The sequence below is a fragment of the Malurus melanocephalus genome, unplaced genomic scaffold, assembly GCF_030028575.1.
Source record: "Malurus melanocephalus ecotype Western Australia unplaced genomic scaffold, MMel_1.1 scaffold_160, whole genome shotgun sequence".
In the NCBI taxonomy this organism is placed as follows: Eukaryota; Metazoa; Chordata; class Aves; order Passeriformes; family Maluridae; genus Malurus; species Malurus melanocephalus.
In genome coordinates this window covers 325,187-335,683 of record NW_026623392.1, presented here as the reverse complement: position 1 = coordinate 335,683, position 10,497 = coordinate 325,187, and the positions used below count along the sequence as shown (strand labels likewise).

General features: G+C 39.7%; 1 protein-coding gene across 2 annotated transcripts; it reads right to left on the bottom strand.

The window, feature by feature from the left end:
• Positions 1-302: 302 nt before the first annotated feature.
• On the bottom strand, positions 303-9,467 carry RFC3 (replication factor C subunit 3). Of its 2 annotated transcripts, none has more exons than XM_057371862.1 (9): positions 9,310-9,467; positions 7,994-8,131; positions 6,772-6,839; positions 5,098-5,195; positions 4,634-4,815; positions 4,267-4,403; positions 4,016-4,114; positions 2,947-3,016; positions 303-1,285 (listed from the first exon to the last, which is right to left on the bottom strand). In XM_057371862.1, the coding sequence occupies exons 1-9, from the start codon at positions 9,394-9,396 to the stop codon at positions 1,094-1,096; spliced, it is 1,071 nt and encodes a 356-aa protein (XP_057227845.1). In that variant the 5' UTR covers positions 9,397-9,467; the 3' UTR covers positions 303-1,093. The 2 variants fall into 2 exon arrangements, with proteins under 2 accessions (XP_057227845.1, XP_057227846.1); XM_057371863.1 differs by lacking the exon at positions 9,310-9,467 and adding an exon at positions 9,225-9,293.
• Positions 9,468-10,497: the final 1,030 nt, after the last annotated feature.

Here is a 10,497-nt window from a genome sequence, read left to right as displayed (position 1 = left end):
CCTAAATTAGCGTGGTGAATAAAGGATATGAATTGAGTAGAGTACCATGGTACACAGAGAAAACATGAAGACTTGCAGCACGAGTGTTGTGGCTTTTCTATTATCATTATTGTTATTTTGTGAGGTTGTTTTTTCCCACTTTATCTTGTTTCCTGYATTTGTTTGGAATCTTTTATAGTTCAGAGGCTCCCCTCAGTCTTACAGTGTTTGGGATATCCCACCTGGGATATCTCAAGGATCTCTACCTCAAAGTGCATGAATGGACCTAGACAGTCATAGACAGTGCAAAACACCAATTCAGGATTTTTGTTCATATTTTCTACAATTTATTTTGCCATTTAAAAAAGGTCACATATAAGATGTCACATATCTTAAAAGCTGAAACTTTGCCCTTGATTAAAAAATAGTCAAAGGAATAACCTTCACCTGAACAGCATTATGTAGGTTGAGGTGAACCCAAGTGTCAGACAGGAAGTGGACTTGCTTTATARAGGTACAGTTCTTCTAAACAAGGCATTCCACATGAATAAGCAACACAAAAGTATTGCTCATCCACAATTTCAATGCAAGTGCTTGCAAAGAAAAAAAGAATAGAAACCATTAGTTGTCAGCACACCATAGAAAATAGCGAGGCTGAAAAAACAAGCCAGACAAACACTAAGATGTATAGATAAGCAGGCAGAACATACATGTTCAAGCTGGAACATAGCAGAACGTGGCCAAAACGTATTTTTCTTACAGCCTTGACCATTTTTGATTAACAAACAAAAACTAAACACACAGCATCTGTGTTCTCTCTTCTTAATGCCAGCTTACAAATACTGCAAAGCATCTCTCATCTTACACATCTTCCAAGACAATGTGTTGTCTTTCTGAAAGGCCAATGGATTTTGTATGGATCTAAAGATGGATTTGTCACTTCAAACAATCCATCTGGTTTCTAAAGCTGAACAAGCATTGTTTTATTAAACAGCAAAGTAAAAATATTTGACTTAGAGCTAGACCAACGTGGAATCAAGCACTGACAAGTAGACAGTTGCAACATCACTGGTATCTTGACACAACATTCTGTGTGTGACTTGGGACATCAGAGCTAGAACATCATGTCATCTAGCCCATCCTCCATGAACTTTTTGTAAATTGCCATAAACTTCGCAACAAATGCTTCCAGATGATAAATGGCTTTGCTGCCCAGTTGCAAGCGGTGTTCATAGAAGGCCGCCATCTGTGCAACCTCTCCTTTCAGTTGTCCATCACAGTTATTTAGAAGTTCTGTCAGGAGAACCTAAAAAACAAGGCAGTATTGGAAAAATCAGATATATTTTGTTAAGATAACCTTGTTTCTCTGAAAATAGCCAAACTATAACCAATAGTTCACTCACGAACCCAACAGAAAACACATTCAAGAATCATTTTACTGGAATAATTTATGCCTTAATGAAAGAAAACAAATTAACCTCATCTCTGAACACTATAACCTCTACTGCATGCAGACACATGGCCCTGAGAAGAATTCTTACCAAGACAGCAGTTGTATTAAAACCACTTACTTCCATCTTGACAGCATCAAGCACAAAGAGGAACAACATTAATAAAAAACAAGGAAAAGGCTTATTTAAAATTTAAGGAACTCTGTACTTTTATACTTATGTGCAGACACACACAGCTTGACTGCCATACTTCAGTCATTACAAAAGCCCAAAACACATTATTTTAGGTCAGAGACAGCAATAAAATCGCTGCAAATCCATCTCTATTAAAACAGTCAGGAATAAGTGAGAAGTATCACTAGAACATTTCAAGTTTATGAAGAGTGAGTGAGTAGAGAACATGCACCTTTTGCTTCTCAAACACAGCCGAAGCAAGTTACACTAATGTACTGTAGAAAGGAAGGTTAAAGAAACACCTAAGTACCAAAACCGTCAGAAAGAAGAAATAAGTTAATGTGAAAAGAAATTATGTTTGAAGGCAAAGCAAACATTACTACGTTAAGTTGCAAACATTATTTTTGATCTTTGTTCTGCTCTAGTTGTCTTCATCCTTTCATCCTGATTGAAATAAAAACATGCACATCCCACTTGCTTTTTTCCTCCCAAGCTGACATCTGTCTTTGAATAGTCCTGCTTGTCTAGCATCCTTCAGCACACCTCTTCACAAAAACATAGCAAATTCTGAACTTATGACAACAGAACTTTTTCAAAAGAAAACAAATTATGACAAGATTTATACCCCATAGAATCATATAATCATTAAGGCTGTGAAAAACCACCAGTATCATAAAGTACAACCTTTGACCAAATAGCACAATACCCACTAAACCGTATCACAAAATGCCACATCTRCTTGTTTCTTTTGAACACCTCTAGGGATGGCAATGCCACCTCTTCCCCAGGCAGCCTGTTCCAATGCTTAAAGCTTTTTCAGTAAGGAATTTTTTTCTAATATCCAGCTTGAACTCTCCCTGGCACAGCTTGACACCATTTCCTCTCATCATGTTGCTAGATGGGTGAGAGAAGAGGCCAACCCCCACTTTGCTACAACCTCCTTGCAGCCAGTTGTAAAGAGCAGTAAGGTCCCCTGAGCCTGCTTTTCTCCAGGCTTAACAACCCCAGCTCCCTCAGCTGCTCCTCATAAGATTTGTGCTCCAGCCCCTTCACCAGCTTTCTTTACATTCTCTGGACGCAATAAAATATCCCTATGCTTCAATGTACTAACTGGCCTGAGAAGTCAAGGGGACTAAATTGTCCTCCTTTGTTTTTACTCAGTTATGATGCTGCTGTTCTTTGATCACAGAACAAGTTTTAGTCTATCTGGAAAAGACACAACTGTTCATCAATATTTGGGTAGTTTGTGATGTTTTGGTGTACTATTTTTTACAAAAGCTCTTGTTGAGATTGTCACAGTGTTCATATTTATAATGCATTAAGAGCTAGATAGCTGGATTACCTTCATTACAATCTCAGGAGGGATGCAGTGTGTCAGAAGTTCATAAAGCCGCCCACGGATTTCTAAAAGCCTGTTAGAACAACAGCACAAAATATGAGAAGTATGATTCCAAAGCACACTAATGTGCTTTCATTACTTGTGAAATATGCTGCAGAAGAGGCAACCCAAGCAAAGTTTCTCTTCTTTTGGTTTTGTGTGTTATTTTAAAACCAAAAGCATTGCATGAGTCAATTTCAATTCAAAGGCTGCATATCACCTTTTATTTAAAAGATAAACAACACATAGTCTACTTACAATGGTCTCAGTTAATCTAGAAGCTACAAGACTATTAGGATTCATCTCAGGATTGTTTCCCTTTAATTCTTCTTCATATCTAAGTTACTATTCAAGCCTAAGACAAACAACTTATTATTAGAACCACAGAGTTCCTTTATGATGTTTTTCTGTCTTCATTGTTTATAAGAAGGAATAAGACAATTAGGTGGCAAAACTGACAGTTACCCAGCACTCAGCTTCTGATAACAGGAGGTCAGATGCTACAAGCATTTAAATTAAGTGACATTTCATGCAAGTAATACATGGAGCAGACAAAAAGGATCAGACTGTGGATATGACACTGAGATGAATAAAGGGGTCATCTCCTGATGTGCTCAAAAAAAGCAATGATTTCTCACAGTTCTTTTAAAAAGGCACATTATGCTAAAGATCGTGAAACAGAAACTTCAACTAAAACAAACTACAACGAGCACACACACCCACTATCCCCCCACCAAAAAAAAAAGAAAAGAATACAGAACCTGCAACTGAGCCTATGCTCACTTTTGATTACTAAGCTTCAACAGGGAAAAGCAACAGTTTTTCAGTTCTTGATACTCATTCAGCCTTCTCTGCAAGTTTTAAAGCCCAACTCCGCTGGCTGCAAAATACCAGTTCCAGTACAAATAATAGAAAATTACACATAACTGAAATTGCCACATTTTTTAATACTAATTTTTGAATACTAATTTTTTTAGGTTCCAGAGTGCATTGAAAACATCATTTATAACTCTAAACAAGTGCAGTCACCTACCTTTGTGGTGTCTGCTGACCAACAATAGCATCTGCAGTTTCTCTCAAATAAACTTCCCAGTCCATTTCAGGAATGTCTTGATCAGCAGTAAAAGGATACCTACAAAATAGGTAAAAAAATTGTTTTTTAAATACAAAGATTTTTAAAAATTGCAATCCAAACAAGTTGCCACCAATTCTAACAAGGCCTTAGAAGCTAGGTAATTTATGTGTCTGACAGTATAATTTACATTAATTTTTGCAGTGACTTACTGTTGTACTCTGCAGGACTCACACATAAGTAGCGCTTTCCGAAGATTCCTGCCAGATTTCTCTGCAATCCTTTGAGCCAGTTCGTGAGGAAGTGTCAGGCCTTCTTTCTTACACACACTGGACAAGACATGGCAGATCTGTATAGAAAACAGCAGGGAATAAAACACTTAGCAAACCATTCAGGACCTACAGATTCTCCCGTTAGAAAGATTTCTAGACCAGTCTTTCATAAGCCATGCTTGCAAATCATCCACCGCAAAGGAAAACAATGTCATTATGTGAAAAGAAAATATTTCATAAGTCCACAGCAAGAACTTAGCTAGTAAGAATTTTTAAATAACTTATTTTTGCTTCTGTTTCAACATACATCTTCAATGCTGGGAGCAGGCACTCGTACAGCCAGGCATCTGCTTTGAATGGGTCCTATAATTTTTGACATTGAGTTGCAGCACAGGATCAACCTGCAGGTCGCCATGTACTTCTCCATTGTCCTTCGCAAAGCGTGCTGAGCATCTTTAGTGAGTTTATCAACTTCTGTTAACAGCACCACTGAAAAAAGCATTAAACATAGTGGGGTTTTGTATTAATATAAAATCTTTCTAAGAAAAAATACTTTTGACATTCAAGTAATAGTACCAGAATAAGTGATAACACAGTAAAGGCAGCATGGTTCCACAGGGAGGAAAATAAAGGTTAAGATAATCTGCATGCCTTTTTGACTGTACAGTCTTCATGCAACATACAGGTACAAAAAAACCCAGTGAATTTAAATCTCTGAAAAAAACTCCCAGTTTATTAAGTGTTTTGACTGGTTTTAACTGTTTTACTCACCTTTAAAATCTCGTTGAGTACTTGTCTCAAGCTGTTGGGACTGTGCCACTGTCTTCAAGAGCTCCTGAATTACTACACGGTCATTGTTTCCCGCATCACTGTACCAAGAGTTTGAATACAACTTGCTTTAAAACAACTTCATGTTGCATACAAAATACATCCTCCTAAGATCAACTGAATGAAAGGAGAATGCCAAAAGAATTCAAAAGCTGCTGAGGTTAGAATTAAGCTCAAAACATATAAGTTGTTGAAAGTTACATCCTATGTAAYAAAAACAGCCCAAAATTTATGCAGGCACAGCTGGATTAGCGGCACTGTATTCAAACGTAGTAAACCATTGTCAAATGTTTTATTAATTCATTAAAATAAAACTTATTTTCTTGAGATAAGAAATCTTAGCTTTTGTTACCTACAATTTGAACAAGGACACACAATTACTCATGAGAAGAAAAGTCTAACCACAAAACAGGATGCCTGACTCAAAGGACTGATGCAAATACAGGGTTTTATTCTGCAGAGTCCTTCCCAGAAATTCATTTCCTTTCCCTGTTAGTCATTCATCACATTCCACATTACTCAAGATGCACATGACTTTACCATATTATAATTCTGTCAAACCTCACAGGCCATAGCATACAGATTCACTGTCTGGTCAGACATAACCATGACAATTGATTCATCACGTAAAGTCTACAAATCAGGGTATTATTCTTAATCAAAACTCAGCACTTTTGTATTTAAATTGAAATACAATTATTTTTATGTTTCAAGTTCTAAGTACTTTATACAGAGTAACAGGAAAAGTGTTAATAGTAACAGTTTATTAGAGCTGAAGATTAAATGGTCACAGATTTTGTATCTCCAAAATGACATATTCAAAATGGTGATTATCAATAAATCTCAGCTTTTATTGGTAATTAACTGATAATTATTTGTGTCTGTATTAGAACACCAGCAGATATCCACTAATCAATACACAGATTAGCTGCAGAATGAGCTTTTAAAGGAGACCTGGCACAGTAGAATAACTTATAAAATGCAACACAGCATGAGCTAAGGTTTAACAGTAACCAGTACCTCCCAGTACACAGGGACATTCACTCATCTGAGATTGAAGCAACATTATGAGGTTTCAGGTAAATACTAATATTTACTTGGGGTCTGGGAACTATCACCAGCAATTTCACAACTGCCAAAGAAGACATAGATAGCACCCATTAGAGCTTCTCTTGTTTAAATCAACATCTGACCTTGCTTAAGACAGGATCCATAGTATTCTGTGGTGGTATTCTTTGCAGTGCTCTAAATGCTTTATTTGAAGAGTTGCTGGGTAAACTTTGCTTACTTTCAAATTCCTTTAATTATATATTTGTGAGAAAACTGACAATGTGGAGGTGTGGTTTCTGTTGCCCAGCTCTCAACATCACCTTATGTAGACAGTTAAACGGAACATTACTGTCTTTAGTATATGGCAATCCAAATTTTCGTTCTTTTAGAGTCACTCAATTAAATATCCTCTCCCTGCTCTCATTTGCAGACCAAACTCATAGACCATTATCTAATTTGCTCAGGCAGCAAATCAGGCCGTCAGTCCCTCATACACCCAGGCTGAAACCACTCACAACACGGCTAGTGGCTTACCTTTGAAGTGAGGCATTTTTACTGCACACTTACCTTGGGTTAACTTCGAGGTGATAATTGCTTGCAATGGTGCTAATTTCAATCTTCTTTTTAGAAGGTGCCTGTGTAGAAAATAAGTGCATTATAAATTATAAGTGTTCTAAACATCTCTTACAACATACAACTGACTAAGTCACAGCCAAACCAAGAGTCTCAGAGATCAAATAACTCCTAATACATAGACTTGCTTATCTCACATGCTCCCAGCTCCACCTCCAAAGGAAAAAAGGAATACTGACACATTATCCAGTCTGTAAAATGGCAACAGCAATGCCTATGATACCAACACCTAGTGTGTATTACTGCATACTCCAGCTACTCCAGAGTTTTGTCAAATAAATCTTATCAATGGAATCAGCAGTTCAATGTAAGTGAYACTATGTCAATCCAAAGAAAAGGTTTGGAGGCAAAACCACTGGACAAGCCCAAATAAGCTATTTACTTCTGTTCTTAAAGGATTTCAAGACTATACTTTGTTTGGATAAAACACTAATATTTATATCACCATTGAATCTAGGTCTGAACAGTTAAATATATTCTACATCTCTAGCATCCTGTCTATTATTTGTTCCACCACTGAGAACTAAAAAGCAAACATTAAATAACCCATTTATCAACACAGCTTGATAATCCCTTGCTGGTTATGCCTSCCACAATAAGAGCTTTTAATAGGTAATATAGCCTTCTAATAAGAAACACTTGAATGCCTAAGATCAGAGCAGAAAAAAATTGAAGAGCTTTTTGGTTTTGCTAATGCTATGGAAATGAGAAAACAAGCTAAAGCCTGCATATATACAAAAAAAAAAGCGAAAAAATTTTAAAATTACCCYCATTTTTACAGACAAATTAGATTATTTACGTTTAATTCAGAGCACGTCTACCACAAGAGATGCTGTTGTCCAAACTGAACTGTAAACAATTAAAAAACCCACCCTGAACAAAAAAAACCCACACCACAAGAACTGCCAACCAGGCACAGAAAACAAGAGAACCCCACATCTTGAAGGCCTAAAGAACATCTGGAAAAGAGTTTGTTCCTATAACTGAACTAATCTAAGTAATCTAATGATGAATTACATTAAAAAGTTTGAAGATACTGAGTGCAAAACAAAAAAATAATTTTTTTCAAACGCAAGTAAATACAAACGCCTCACAACAGAAATATGTAAGTATTTCCACATTACTTCACAGCAGATGGGAAACTTATTTATTTTACCGTTATACTCTGATGTTCAATCCTCAGTTTTTCCACTCCTGGACCATATAAYTCCCTTAACAAACACATTATTCTTGTCTTTTTTCCAGCTCCTGATGGTCCATACACCAACAGATGAGGAAAGTCACCACATTGAACCTGAACAAAAAGCAACAAGATCATTTAGCTACAACAGTATTCTCCTTATAAAAGCATTTATCCTTGCATTTTCACCCAAGTTTACATTAAATTACTTTTCCAGCTCCATCATAGCACCTAGAATTAAAACAGCTGAAACCCTTTCCTGCAGTAACATTTCCTACAGAACATATTTTTCTGAAGGCCATGTGCAACTCATTTAACCTCAAACACTTCACTGCTTGATAAATACCCCAAGCAAACAAAATACCCCAAAACACCCCACTCCGGCCTTTATAGGCTTTCCAGGGTTACTAAAGAGGCAGCTGAGAGAAACACACAGGAAAAAGGTTTGAAATGAAGTTTAAAGCAGATGCATATATATATAGTTATGATATACATATGTAGATACACTTAGGAGTTTATTTCGTGGAAAGCTAAAAAGCATGACTTGGACAACATCTGACCCATACCCCACAGTAAGAATTACATTATTTAGATATCACTATTACCAAAGTGAGTGAATCAATCTAGTCAGCACATCTGGCAGGGGAAGCAGTCATCACTTTGATTCCCAGCTGCGTGCCTTAACATTTTCTGCTAACTTTAAGCAAACAAACCAAGCCCTGTTCTCAGGGACACTGAAACCAGGGCGAAGAACATGTGTACACCACTCCTGAAAGAGACGAGCCACTGATTCCCTCGCAGCCCTTCCCTGAGCATCTAGGCGTCGCTCCCAAGCCGCCCCCAATGCCACCGGGGTATCTTCCCGCGGCAGGGATGCTCCTCGGAAGGCCAGGGCCTGCACGGAGGGAAAGCTCCCGACCCTGGCCCCACAGCAGCAGCGTTAAGGGCCCGGAATCCCAATTACAGCATGGGTCAGGTTGGAAGGGACAACAGTGGTCCAACCTCCCTGCTCAAGCAGGGTCATCCCAGAGCACAGAGTACAGGATTGCATCCAGATGGTGCCTGACTATATCCAGTAACAGAGACTTCACAGGCCCTCTGGGCAATGTGTTCCAGTGCTCGGTCACCCGCACAGTAGTTTTTCCCCTTAGGCGCAATTCCGACCCGTGGGGGACCCTRGCTGCAGGGAGGAGGAGACGGAGAGAACCTGGAGGCCGCGGGGCCCCGGTCAGAGCCTGGCGGGGAGGCCGGCGGAGCGCGGCGGCGTCGGGCAGAGCCCCCGCCTCACTGACCAGGTTGCGGAGCCGCGCTGCCTGCTCGCGGTGGAAGTCGAGGCGGGCGAGGGCGCCGGGCCGGTGCTTGTCGGCCCACAGGCTCATGGCGCTCCAAAAGCCCGCGGCCGGCGAGGGAAGGTGCGCTCCAGACGGCGGCCGCCGAGGGACAAATTCCGGCGGCGCGGCGGAGGCCCCGCCCCCGCGGCTCCCCGGCGAAGCGGGGCCCGGGCGGGAATCGCAGCACCGCCCGCCTGGGCCGCGCCACAGAGGCACCTCCTGATACCTGGCAGCGGCSGCTCCTGCGCTCCCCGAGGGCTTTGACAAAACAGCCGCCTAACAGGCACTGTGCAGGAAATAAACTTTACCCGCTAGCCCAAACCAGAACGCTGCCTCCCTGTAGGAAAAGCGAGCCCTCCGTGACCCGKCTGAAATCATTCCTCTTTCGGCTCACTTCAAGGAATCGCAGAATCACTGAGGTTGGAAAATGCTCTGAGATCGGCGAATCCAGTCTGTGACCGAACATCACCAACTCAAMCAGACGATGGCACCGAATGCTACGTCCAGTTCTTCCTTAAGCACCTCCACCACCCAGCCCACTCCGATGTCTAATCAACCTTTCTGAAGAAATTCCTCCTAATGTCCGAACCGAAACCTCCCCTGGAGCAGTTTAAGACTATAAAGACTTGGTCGGGGGAGTTTACAATCAGACGGTAATTCGGAATGTGCTTTCTTCAAAATCCCACAACRCCTAAAAAGGCTTGTTTATTTCTTGTTGGAGTCATCGCTGTTATCTTATTGATAACGTCCACTGTGATCTGATGATGTTCATCTTGCCATTTTTTTCTTAAAAACTGCCTCCTGCACCGGTTCTTTTACTTTGTTTTATGSCACAACCAGCTTTCAGAACGATCTGGAATATTTTCTTACCTGTCTCAAAAATTTCTTCTGCAGCCTCACTATAAATTAATGAGTTGCTCATAATCTATGTGTCAGTGAATTTTCAAGCTACATCTGTATGTGTGGCTTTGTTTGTATACAAAACATGTATGCATAGAATTATGCAAAAAAAAAAAAGTGTTTGATAGAGACACTTATTTTGTCTCTATCTAGTGGCCCTAATAAATGAAGCAAATGCTCAAGTGATATTATTTGAAAACAGAATTCCTTGAGGTAAATACACATGCTTTGCATGAGGTCAGACTTAAG